General features: G+C 36.3%; 1 protein-coding gene across 2 annotated transcripts in view; it reads right to left on the minus strand.

Annotated features, from left to right (window-relative positions):
* Positions 1–14,466, minus strand: part of LOC144842783 (uncharacterized) — a 47,684-nt gene that overhangs the window by 23,413 nt on the left and 9,805 nt on the right. For both annotated transcript variants that reach the window (XM_078699316.1, XM_078699317.1), the window contains exons 2-3: positions 10,697–10,840; positions 4,143–4,256 (exon numbers count right to left, since the gene is read on the minus strand). In XM_078699316.1, coding sequence (XP_078555442.1) covers positions 4,143–4,256; positions 10,697–10,819 — 237 coding nt within the window. In that variant the 5' untranslated portion in view covers positions 10,820–10,840. The remainder of the gene's footprint in view (positions 1–4,142; positions 4,257–10,696; positions 10,841–14,466) is intronic.

Below are 14,466 nucleotides of genomic sequence, written 5' to 3' on the forward strand. Positions count from 1 at the left end.
TCTATCAAGGCAATCTAACAATAGGATACTAAGCTCGCCTTGCCAAGATAGGAACTCCTAACAGTCCTCGACAACAGTACTGTACTATGCGGCGCAGTGTCTGTTAAGAGGGAGGCGTCAAACTGATAGTGTCGCAGCCACAGGTAACTCCATTGATCTTCGGAGCTCAGCATCCTGTTTTTAGATTGCCTTGGTTCTATGGACTAAAACACAGCGCAAGTTTTACTAACCAACGACTCGTCCGAACTCTTGTTTGTGATTGGTCAAGCTACTTACGTTGCTACTTCGACGGATTTTAACCCGAAATCAGACCAAAACTTCGCTGTTTAAGATGGGGACACCTTTTAATTCATCTTCGTTAGCCATTCGGTTAGACTCTCAACTCTTTTGAATCTAGACTATACCGTTCAATATATGTTAGGACGGCATTAATTTTAGACAACCTTCACCCAGGTCGCAGAGAGGTCATTATGAGCGCACTAATTAGATGGAAACTGGTAGGACATAATAGTACTTTAGTAATTATTGTTTATATAATTATTTATTCATTATGTATATTTGGACAATTATTGTACAAATTCTCATTTAGTAAATTGAATTACGTTTGTGGTCCGAAGTTAGACATGCAATCAAGATAATACTATTATCGTCTGATGACGACACCATCTGTAAGATGGGCTGCAATTAAGTAAATGCTTATATTCTTATATAACACTTTACGTCTGATAAGTAAAATAAGTAACAGCAATATTTATAAATGCGTAATTTACCGATATTCATATTAAAGTGTACTCAAACGGTAATATAATGGGTGGTCAATCACTAACCATATATAAGATATAGGTTGCAATTAAATAAATTGTAATAGTAATGCTTATATTATACTTATATAACACTTTACTTTACACTGGTAAGTAAAATAAGTAACAGCAATATTTATAAATGCGTAATTTACCGGTATTCATATTCAAGTGTGCTCAAACGGTAATACAATGGGTGGTCACAAACCATATAAGATAAGATAAGATAATATTCATATATGTATATACAAGTATAACACTCTCGTATGATACGTAAAATAAGTGTTATATATGTTTATATCATATACAGTAATTATTTATAAATGCGTAATGTATTCATATTTCAAGAATGTGTTTTGACGTGAAGTGTGCTCAAAATGTAATATAATCGCCCAGTCAATAATTTACAAATGTCGAGAAAAACCGTTTATAATCACATACGTTGCGCTCCTATCAAATTACTGAAATATTATTGTTAATTCACGAGTAGTGTATTACGACGCGTTAAGTTAATGGTTGAACGGGGTGAGATTCGTAGGCATCGACCGACAAGCGACATGCCCGTCAAGTGCCTACCTACTATTAATAATATTTGTTACATTTCAGAAGCGCGTGGAATTAAATGGTTTTAGCTAATCGCGGTTGATTTCGTTTCGGGCGGTTGACGACGGAAAACGGTAAACCGACGGAAGAACGGTAAACCGACCGAGGAACGGTAAACCGATCGAAGAACGGTAAACCGACCGAAGAACGGTAAACCGACCAAAGAACGGCAAACCGACCGAAGAACGGCAAACCGACCGTAGAACGGTAAACCGACCGTAGAACGGTAAACCGACGGAAGAACGGTAAACTCACCGAAGAACGGTATACCGACCAATTACCTTCCCGATAATAAACGGAATTATTATGCCTATAAGTGTATTATAATTACGCGCATGCGTAGATTTATATTTTGTATACATTTCCGTCACCTTTTAACAAGGGGAGCATTATACATAATAGTAACAGTCTGTTAAAAATATATAATAAAAAAAGTAGTTCATAATGTCATTTTATTAGCTGTCAAAGAGGGAAGCGCGCGACCCCTTGGCTGGCCGCCCCTCCGTTCCGAAACAAAAGCTCGCTTCATTAGGCATCGGTCAGCAGGTGACCTGTCCACCAATTATTTAGCCTTATGCATTCGTGTGCCTTTAATTGGCAAGATGCGTCCAATGAAACTACGACGTAATTTGATTGAACAGATTACATACAGTAGGCGTAATGAGAATTAAGTAGACGCTACCTCCTACTATTAAGAGTCCTAACTGTTTAGTAGCTAAACCAATATCAATTAAACTGATTATCTTTGAAATGAATCTGTTGAAAATACGACTTTGTGTCTGTTTAACTTGCAGAACTTTATGGCCAAACGATCGATCATGAATAACGCGGGAAAACGGATTGATAATGTTAAAAGACTTCGAAATATTGGGATAGGAAAAAAAATGTATAATCAATATTCTATGTGCGTTTGTACCTAATTGCGATGCATTGGGCTGCCCGCTGCCTGGGAAACCAATATAAATTCGAAATTAATCTTATGTCCTACAGATAGGGACTATTTTCCTATATTTTACCGTATATAAATAAAGTTTATTTTGTTTTAATTTAGGTTTGTTTCCTACAATATAAATGGCTCGATATCATGGAATTACGGCAGCAAAACGTAAAGTTTGGTTGTTTTTTTTCTGGACTTATTAAAAGTTGTGAACTGGTTTAATCAGAAAACAACCGCGGCAACTCAAAAAGAGCACTAAGTGTTTTACTAATTCAAATTCTCACAAAGGCACAACAGAAGCGAAATCACATATAATTTATGTATGTTGAAGTTTGCTCCTAAATGGAAGAAGTTAACAATAGCAACGTTTAGGCCTACATGTTTTTCGAAGATGTAAACGGCGAAATAACAAACAATTTAAATTCATCGATGTAACGTTGTCCTACGGTGATGCAAACGGTTTGAGGACGATAATTATGAATGCAAAATTTACGAAATCATCTCAAATGGTGATGCCCAGAAGGGTTAATTAATTTGTTATTAAATTATAATAGGGCCTACTATTTGACTGATTGTAAACACATATTTACAACGGCAAAGTAATACAGGTGTATTTAAAGAATCTTTCCAATTAAGGACCACAGCCCCGGATGACCGCCTATCTTCTATTACCATTAGCTGCTTCCTCAAATTAAAGACTACCTCTCATTAGAGACCAAAGACCACAGTTTGGGCATAGACCAACCCCTCCAATTAACGACCACTTTAAAATAAACTTGCATAGGCCTACATACTTATTATATTTATTAACAGCGCAATAAATGGAATGTTAAGTAATAAAGGAAGTAGCGAGGATTGTTCTATTAGGTAGGATGTCTTTTTACCAGAAAGAGATATGCGAGGGTAAGCAATCATGAACTTTAGGGCATAGCTGAAGAAAATATTGTAGGCCTAGCCAAAAATATGCCTGAATGGATTATCCAAATTGTCAAGAGCAGCCACTTTCGCTGGTCGTTAGGCCTACTTTTGAAAAGGGGAACTTCAGGACAAATATTGTTCATTCGAACCCTATTCAAACCCCCTGGCTACGGGCTTGAATAAAGGTGGCTGTATACTCTCACAAAATAGAAATATGGTGAATGCCATGGTTGCTATCGTTATAATAAGCAATTACTTAACCATACATATAACCATATTTATTTATAAGTGATTATCAATAATTTAACCCTGTATAATTACGAATACAAATTTCTTTTACTGAAGGCGAAATCCGCTACATTAAATAATCCATCGTTATTATTATTATAGGATATTTTTCATCTACGTTATTCAGTTGATATTAAATCAAACGGACATTTAAAAATATGGCCGTCGGGCAAATAGACAAACTGGATCCTAATGCGTCTTGTGGTACGTGAAAGGTGATGCATCAACATGATGATGTAGAAGAATTCTTGTATTTGGTTTTGGACAGAGGCCTAAACAACATTCAGATGGGTTCGGGTTTATACACTTTAGTGCCGACATGCGCGTTACTCTTTACGGATGGAACTGACAGCGATAGTAGGCCTACCATGTAGGAACCTTTCTATGTTTATAATGAATGCATATAGCAACATATACCGCTCGAGCTTCTGCGAGCTAGCCCTAAATATTCTATAAGCCGAGAAAGTCATACGTGTGTCGAATACCGTTTAAAAAATGATGGTTTAGCAATAGTAAATGACAAGCCTTATTTAAACGTCGCCAGCTGATTATATTAAAATTCTGGGGCGCTAAGCCCATAATTTGACACGTCTAACCTTGTTACCAGTCATTGCTGCCCCCGTCATATCATCACGTTTTATGTACAATTCAACGTCCTCCGGTATGCCTGGGATTTTCCACAAATGTATTGGTGTCATCGGTTGAAATAACTATAAAAAACAATTGAAATTGATTTTTCTCTTCAAAATAAATATAAACATAACTGTATTTCGAGCCCTTGTTGCTCATATCATCATCATCATCATTATCGTTTTCATCGTCGTCGTCGTCGTCGTTTTATCATCGTCACTCTTCTCGTCGTTTGATCACCATTATCATCATCATCATTATAATCTTCATCATTATCATCATCCTCTTCATCTTCACCATCTTCATCATCATCATCCTCTTCATCATCATCATTATCATCATCATCATCATCGTCGTTGACGTCATTATCATCATCATCCTTACCAGTGTGACCATTATCGTTTTCATCATCATCATCATCCTCGTCATCATCATCATCATCGTCATCATCATCATCATCATCATCATCATCGTCATCATCATCATCATCATCAACATCATCGTCGTCGTCGTCGTTTTATCATCGTCACTCTTCTCGTCCTCTTCATCTCAACATAAAGTATCCTCTACCGCTCTTAATCTCATTAACATCTTTGTCATCATTATCATTTAGTTCTCAGTAGTAATATTAACGATTATTAATTATACCAAACCATCTCATTACCTCGGCGTGCAATATTTATTCTAATAATATCGCTGTGTAATATTTTGTCATTATTTCTTAATTATTGATCGATTTGTGTCATCCTTTGATTTATTTATTCAATAAAATAGTATTTTCTTTTCCTCATGGTACATCGTTTATCGTAACAATGTCGATATTAAATGAATGAGAACATTAGTGTTAATAATGCGTGTAAGGATTATGACAATGAGGCTGCTCTGTTCAAAGAAACTTGATCCCTCTGCCGTAGTTCAATATCTGCTATGATACCCGAAGCTCATTCACAGGCTACATCGGATGTCTAGAAAACACAGATCTCAGATATACCTGAGTTTTCTAAAACTCAGATTTCAAGATCTAGGAAACGCAGATCTTAGATATACATGAGTTTTCTAGAACTCAGATTTCTAGATCTAGGAACACAGATCTCAGATATACCTGAGTTTTCTAGAACTCAGATTTCAAGATCTAGGAAACAGATCTCAGATATACCTGAGTTTTCTAGAACTCAGATTTCAAGATCTAGGAAACACAGATCTCAGATATACCTGAGTTTTCTAGAACTCAGATTTCAAGATCTGAGTTTTCTATTTTCGTTCTGCTATAAGAAAGCTCAGACCACTAAATGGATCGATCAATTATTAAATAGAGGTGTTGAAAAAATACTGTATACCTTTTTATAAATATTTCATTGCATCATTAATAATGATATTAGTTAGGGTTTGCATAATTTTTCTTAATGTTTCGATTTAATTATTACATTTACTAATATTGGATCAGCATGGTAACTTCATTCATAAAACATATCCATGAATGATATTAATTAATGGTAATTTTTATTTGATCATAAAATATATACTCTAAAATTAATTGTTTTTCAAATAACCTATCCTCTGATTATTAATGGAATGATCCATTTAGTGGTCTGAGTTTTCTTAAACCAGAATAAAACTAGAAAACTAAGATCTTGAAATCTGAGTTTTATAGATCTAGAAAACTCAGATATCTGAGTTTTATAGTTCCAGAAAACTCAGATATATCTGCGATCTTAGTTTTCTAGTTCTAAGTTTTCTAGACACCAGGCAAAGCATCGGCACCGATGAGAATGTAGATTGATCGTTAAAAGAAAAACGTTAAAACAGATTGAAATTTGTATTAGTATTAATTCAGGTGAAATTACATTACAAAGGTCTTAACATTTTAAATACCGCGTGCTTAAGTTTATGCCATCTGGTTTTATATCAACTAATGCTTGGTTCCCACTCGGACGCAACAGAAGGACATAGCATGCACACCGCAAGTAAAGCTTGGTTCTCACTAGAGACGCAACGCAAGCAAGTTGAACAATCATAGGCGAGTTTGAATAATCAATCGTCTGTGATTCATGGTCAAATCATTTACTTTGCGTTACCTCTCTAGTGTGAACCAAGCTTTAGTAAGAGCACCGTATAAGTAAGCGCACAGCAAGTGAACCAAACACGACACGATGATGTATCATCCGAATTTTCGATTGTGATTGATGATCAACTCACGTCCTGCGTTGCGCCTACGTCGTAGCGTCCGATTTAGTTTAAAAAAAGAGAAACTACGAAACACACACTAACGATTAATCAATCGATTTTTTGGTTATAGCATTTTTGTTTTGTTTTCTCTATTAGGCTTACATTTACTTGTGGGCCATGCGGTATTTCAAGATTTCAAGAGCCTACACTACTTAAATAAAGTCAACGTTTAAATATTCGTTTAACCAAATCAAACGGGTTCCAATGCTATTACTGTCACTATTATACTACCTATAACGCTCAATGACAGGCTGTGCGAACATGTAATACCTCGTTAAGAGCGTGTATGATTCTCCGCTATGTTTTAATACCAACCAATAGGCGGTTTTGTCGATACATTATGTTCGTTTTGTATTTACGGAAGACAGATTATAATTGACGCACACTCCCAGTGTTTAGCATTAGAGCCATAAATTGAATTAATCCGAATTATTTGATTAAAGATGTCGATTTTATTCAATTGCTGCTTATCCAATTTCAAGATACATTGTTTACTTAACCAATTACTATCATATATTAATGTAAATTTGACTATGAATGAATATCATTTTCAGAGCAAGTCCATTTGCCAGTTATGGTTAGGCCTATATTTTATTAACGTTCTAGAGCTAGGCATTAGAACGGCTAAGGCTATAAACAAGGGTGCGTGTGTGGGGTTTGACATTATGGGCCTAGGCCTACTTAATTTAGCTAGCGGGTTTTTAATGATTTAGGTCATGTCAGCAATACCGGCAATACTCATTCGATCGATTTACATGATTGGTACAGATTTTTATTATCTATGAAAAATAAGTGAAAGCCCACACATTCGGAGCACCGATAAGAGTTGGTATATACGGTCTCGTATAGAGGACAATCCCGATCTCAAGACAGCTGTGGTGACGCCAGGATTAACCAAAAGCCCCGACGGGGTGGGGGTGGACGCGTGCGCGCGAAGCTATAACAGATACAGTCCCAAACTTGCGTTCAAAGCCGCACCAATTATCTACACGTGTGCGTAAAACGGGACGTAAAGTATTTCTATCAATATTTAATATTTATTGCCACAGACATTTGCATGATTGTAACGATGGACATTTTGGAATCGTATTACATTCATGCTACTAATACAGGACGCTCTACATCAGCGCAAAGTAAAACACGTTCTATGTGTAGGCCTACAGACTGTCTAATCACAAGGGCGGATTAAAATTAACCTAAAGCAGAGAGAGAGCATAGTTACCAGACGAGGTGGCTTCTACGCACGTATATCTTCATTAACTGGCTTGCTTTTCTCGGGGAAATTTGGCGCCAGCATTCGAAACTCATAATACGCGGAACCGTCACGGACTGAATTCTAATTCTTAACCTTACACTTTGAAGTCGTTTGCAAAAATATGACCGTTTCATTGAAGTAGTAGGAAGCATACATGATGAGCATAGTTCAATATTTCCATCAGTCTTAAGCTCTGTATACACTAGCAAACTATGTGACAACAAATATGATTGATGTGCCCATATATGGACATGATGATGTCATACCACTACCATATTTGGGCACATCACACTGTTTTTGTCAAACTAGTTTAGACAGAGCTTTATGTGGAGCTAGCACTGAAGCACTGAGATTAGAGTAACTCTGTTTGTATTTATGTTGTCGTATGTTCACTTGATAACCCTCTTAGGCTGTTGCGACTTCATTTTGCTGTTGGTTGTGGCATCATTTATAACTCTACAGTAGGCTACATCATTCAAATATTATTAGGCCTATAATGAATATCGTAATGCATAAACGTGCATAAGAAGGATTTGTACTCGGGTATACATTAGTACGAGTAACGTTGGTTTTACTCTAGTCTAGGTTACAGACGGACTTAATAATTAGTAAAAAGATAAATATTTTGGCACATATAGCGTTTCGTATGTGTACTACTTGAGCTTGTAAACTTGTATTTCAGACCTTTCTACAAACATCGAAAGCCTCGAAATAACTACAGACTTGAGTCTAGTTTTACTCTAAAGCCCTGTCTACACTATCAAACTAGTTTGACAAAACATACAGTGTGATGTGCCCAAATACGGTAGTGATATGACATCATCATGTCTATATATGGGCACATCACATTTGTTTGTCACATAAAGCTTGATAGTGTAGACAAGAGCTTAGCAATGTTTTAATCAGGTTATTTTCCAGCTTCTTAAGGCTATCCCCAAGCGAAGGGAATCATTATTCCAATCAAAGACGTTCTGATCTCTTTGAGAGTGTGTCGTTATCAAGAGAAAGAAATTCATGGTATCCAGAGACAGGATACAGAACCATGCTATTCATCTCCAAGAATCAACTCTAAATGTGACTCAATATTTGTTTTACTCTTTGAATAAATCACCGTGGCAGACAGTTGTCTGTTGAGGACTTGGATTTGAAATTATTAGATTTTTAATCTCCTCTTTACTGCATATCAGTATTATTAATATTATATGCATACGCCTTTAGGCGGCCTAGGCATGGTTGCGCGCAACTTGAAGGGCTGTTTATCATAACTCGTGGAGGTATTAAATATAAAATCAATTAAATCATCTGCTGTTTATGTGTTTGTTTATTTTTTCGCATTTCTATATTTTCCTTGTATTTGTCCCACATCTATTATTCTCATGGGCATCGTAATTTTGTGTCGTTACATTATGACTTTGACGCATGCTTTAATTATTGATTAATATATTGTTATGAATTAGCAAAGTAAAGCAGTGTTCTAAGAATCTGTTGTTACATCAATATTGTTTTATTCAAAGCATTGAAAATATCGTGCTTGATTAGATTACGTTAACAGATATGCTAATATCTAAGCCAGAAGCAATTTATAGACCTATTTATTCTGAACAAATAGTGACGGATTGTTTTTTTTATAATAATATTAATATTCAGAAATCAACCAAAATGGAAATAAGCTTCTTAAATTTGTTTGGCCTATTCTGGAAAATCTCTTTAAATGTCAGTAGACGTATTCTCAAAATATAATAAAATCACGATAGCTTGGTTCACACGCACAGAGTTAGTCGTGAATAGAACATATTCAATCCGAAGAATCCGAAACATCAGAGTTGCATCCAATGCAAGTGCCTCGTATGGTAACTCTCTTGTAACTCTCCGTGTCGTTAACAGCTACTCGTATACGTACACTTTCATATCTGACGTAAGCCAAAGAACGTAGGGCGATTCACACTGAATTTACACGCGAAGCGACACGCGTAAAATCGAACCGTAATTTTGACGCGACAAACGATTTCAGTGTGAACATCAAATCGAATGTGACGTGTAAGAGTCAGTAGTCGATTTTCAACTTCAACGCGGTGAATTCGGAGTTCGAGGAGGCTTGAGTTGCTATTTTTCAAGCTTCGCGCGACACGAGACTTCCATTTGACGATCAGTGTGCACCGCTAGTCGTTGGTCTTTTTGCGTCCTCTGATATCGTGTCACTGACGAAATAAGCGCAAATAGTCAGGTAGCGTAATTATGTGCTAAATGTTAATTGATGTAGTACTACTTTTTGTGAACCGTTATTCATCTGGACATGGTAATGTGCTCACTTTGTATCCGTTGTTTTCTTTAAATTACAGTCAATTTGCGCGAACAATGCCGTATAATTTGATTTTCAATCGATGAAATAGAGACAACACATGTTAGTACATATGAGCACAAATGCATTATCTCTGTTTTCAACACATACTTTGTCTATTCAATATTGTTTATGTATTCTGTTTATTTATTCATAATGGAAGTCGGTTATCTGTCTGCCTTTGAAATTTGTCTGCCTTGGAAATGTGTCTATGCAAAGCAGATTGTCTTAATTCGAAAAACTCGTCAGACTCGACTAAGTTTGCATAAGTCAACGAACTTGTTTTGTGGAGTCAGATATTAGCTTTACATAAAACTAATGGTGTTGTTATTATTATTAATGAAATGAAATTGTTTAGGGCTAGCTATGTATGTCTTGTGTCACCATCGGTAAATTGACAAATCGCTATTAACAATATACCTAAACAAATTGATCAAACTCCTACAGTAGCAAACACACTTCCCTCATCACAACCTGACCCATTTTCAATCCACATCTTGTGTAGGCCTACTGTTACCTATCCCTCGTCAATCTTCTGTAGGCCTACTGTTAGGCCTGCCTTTCCCTCGTCAACCATAAAGCTCTAGCATGCTACCAGGCAGGCTGAGTTTTCTACTCTGAATATATCAAGTTTGAAGATACAACCAATGGAATGAAAGCGAGAATATTAATCTCCCCTGATAAAAAAATAAATTGATTACCTTTATCCGTACGGTTGGAGAACCGTTTAAATGTGCCGCCCATTCTGGTGGTGTGTACGGAAGTAGCGTGGCGGGATTTTCTTTCCATCTGAACATATTATTTGCTTCGCCATTTTTTTCCATCGTCTTACTCACAAAGTAAATCTGTAAAACGGAAACGCACGTTTTAATAACTCTATTTTTTAATGTGTCCTCTTCCAACCTCAATGCGATTATGAATAAGCCTGTGTGACTTACCATCATCTACGAAAACGTTGTGCGCATGCGCTTGAATACAATCTGCATGTTGATCGGCATGGATTACCGTATTCGAATAAACGACCCCCTCCCTTTGAATAAACGCCTCTCTCCCTTTGAATAAACGCCTCTCTCCGTTTGAATAAACGCCTCTCTCCCTTTGAATAAACGCCTCTCTCCCTTTGAATAAACGCCTGTCTCCCTACTCTAAACTCGCTTTTTCTGACATTGTTATACATATATATATACTATTATATTTCTCTCACAGTAATTGTAAACGACTGTTGTAATACAACTACTTTTCTTTAAACCTGTTACTGATCTTTGTATTTAATGTTAGTAAATTTATAGAACTGATTGAAGGATACGATTTCCATACATACCGTACTACATACCGGCTTATAGGTATTAAATAATGCAAGATCGTTCTCGTTTTTTTGTCTTTTGAATACATTAAAAAAAGAAGCAACAATAACAGCAGAAAGGGTAATAATAATGTATTTATTTTATTTTACTGGACCAAAGCACACTGTGTGTTTACTTAAACTACGGCTCGTCATATATGGATCAGAAAGTTGGACCACTACAAAGAAACTTGAGAAGCAATTATTGACTCCGTGCTGCTATGGGAATAAAATGTCAACAAAGAACCAGAACGAAGTACTACTTTGGCCATACCATGGATTAAAGAATAGAAGGATATGCATCGACGTGAGATCAAGGGTTCCTTGACTCTCGCCGACAGACCGCGGACCGCCCACAATGTTACAGTTTAATTAACCGCATGGTAACAACGAAACGGTCGCGTGCCTAATATATTGTTTACTGCACATGTGCAACGACATTTAACCTTGTTGGCTACGCTTCTTTCGCGCGTTCTTTGGTTTCCGGTCCTTCATAGAAACTTTACTGCTACCACATAGCCTACAAATCGTTTGCAGACACAATTGGTGATTGCTCATTTTCTATCTAGAAAATAGAAAATATTGTTGCACCTATGTATTCATACATATTTGAACAGTATAATCAGTGGCGTAACGACTATGTGCGCTCACTGGCTAAACCCAGGGGCCCTGAAGCTTGGGGCCCATGAGCAGTGCCCAAAGGAACAGGCATAAAATATGTCGAAAGTGCTAAAAACGTCCCAGGCCTCGATCTTTGAAACTTAGAGGGCCACTTAGGTTTCCTAAACAAGTGGCTACAGGCCTCCCACTGAGTATAATTTTTATTGAAAACAGTTATTAAATTACATTGTATGTTATTGTGAAGACCCTAGTGTAGGCCTACTTCATCAATATACCAGGTAAAAACAATACTATATTGTTATTGGCTTAGAATTGTAGATGCTATAATTGTAATTAGTATAGGTTTCTGCCGCGATTGATCTTCGCTAATGTTTTTATGACATTAAAGTAGCATTTTATGACCTGTAGTAGCCCTACATCTGAGACAATAACTATTTGTTGTCTCAGCCTACATGTAAAATTACAAAATACTAGGCCTAGGCCTTCTAGGCTTACTAGTAAACCATATGATTTGCCGACATTGATACTGCTAATCTTAAGTGTAGTAGATACAACATTTAATCATGATCTATATACTCACCGTTGTCTTACTTCTTGTGTGAATAATAATAGGTACTTCGTTTGTTCGTGATTAAGTTTGCCCTGCGTGTACTTTTCAAAACGACCGCTAGGTAACGTATCGCAAACTATACATAGCGAGCCAATCCCGGATCAGGGATCGCTGTTTTCATTCAATTAGGCCCGGTGATTGGATGTGATGTGGATGACATAACCACTAGCCAATCACCAGGCACTACAATTTAAATATAATCACATCGATAATTAAGGAGATTTATGAAGAAACCACTGCTTAGCCATATATTAAAAACACGATTGTTGTATGTGTGAACACCGGCCACGCTAACAACATACATGATCAAATGCATAATTTAATATTCTATAGATTAACGCAATTTTTAATGACAGAAGATGGCAGGCAAATAATGATAATTCAAATATAAAAATTGCATATTTTATTAATATTACCAACTACTTAAAATTACCAGTCGTAAGAAAGTGAACTTTTCGTAGTCCGATTGTGATGAAACTAAAACAGAATTGTTCAGCAATATATTTTTGTTGTCAATTAATCATCGACGCAGACATGTCAATAGAACATTCAGACTGCGCATACGATTTCTACATGGTTACGTTTTGGTCTCAAAAAATGTAACAGTTGATTCACAGCGTTTTACAGAGGGCCGCGGTTAGAGACACGGAGTTCAATGAGCGTGTTTGTTTGATTGGCAGCAGTGCTTTAGTATAGGCAAGCGCGTTGTAAAATCGTTTGATGTCACCGTCGATGCATATCCTTCTATTCTTTAATCCATGGCCATACCAACAAAAACAATAAGAAGAAGACTGACATTTCCTGGACACTGTCTTCACAATTAAAAAGAAATCATTGCAGATGTTCTGATGTGGCTTGCAAAACATGGAAGACTAGCACTCACATACATTGATGTACTAGAGATGGATACTGGTATACAGAGAGAGGAACTGGCTGTCACAATGGCTTATAGGAAGTTATGGAGGAATCTAGTCATATAAGTTTGGGTATATTTCGGACAAGTTAGTACAGTTAGTGTTTACTTGGAGTAGCGATTAAACGTAATTGCGTTGAGCGCAGAAAGTGTTCATTCATCATTCACTATGTTTTTCGATATTTCTATAATATTTTGTCCACGCAATTTGTCCACCCAACCTATCACGTAATCCTAATGTGCAATAGGCCTACGTTTGGCTTGAGGGATCTTATAGCCAAACATATTTATGATACCACACCAGCTCTCATTGAGGTACTGTAACATGCAACGTGCAAGACTGCGCCGTTCAATTGGTATTCCATTATTTAACAAGATAAATCCGTCTTCCGTGTGAAAGCAGCTTAACGCTGTAAATCATTATATATTCTATTGTTTGGCTTCAAGTTATGTGTGAACTGAATTTTACTGCGTTTTTTATTATTAATATGAACCATCTGTCATTTTAAATAATATTCAAAGTCATTTTTCTTTCAAAGTATTAACAATCTCTTATAATAAATTTATATTGATTCCTGACACAAGATCGTACAGATCCAATCTAAACAATTTTGGCTTTTATATACATTTTAATAGAAAACTAAGTAATTTTGTATTACGGTGAAATATGATATTAAGCATATCTTGTGCATTCAAGTTGTAAGGTGGATTGATAATAATCGAATGTATATAGTATTGATTATCGGCTCTCAAACCAATAGAGTTGACTGATTAGATTAGATTACATCAGATCTGTGTGAGAAAATGCCAAATCTTTTTAGGATCAGTGTTCGATCTAGGAAACCTGTCTACACCCATCTATCCCACCTCTAATAATCATCTCCAATAGTAGACCTAGCTATACAGGCATGCAGCAGATTAATGCGAAATATCATTATGTACTATTTTATATTACATAGCCTGACGTTTCATTACATTAAAATTG

This window comes from Antedon bifida, chromosome 5 (assembly GCF_963402885.1).
Source record: "Antedon bifida chromosome 5, ecAntBifi1.1, whole genome shotgun sequence".
In the NCBI taxonomy this organism is placed as follows: domain Eukaryota; kingdom Metazoa; phylum Echinodermata; class Crinoidea; order Comatulida; family Antedonidae; genus Antedon; species Antedon bifida.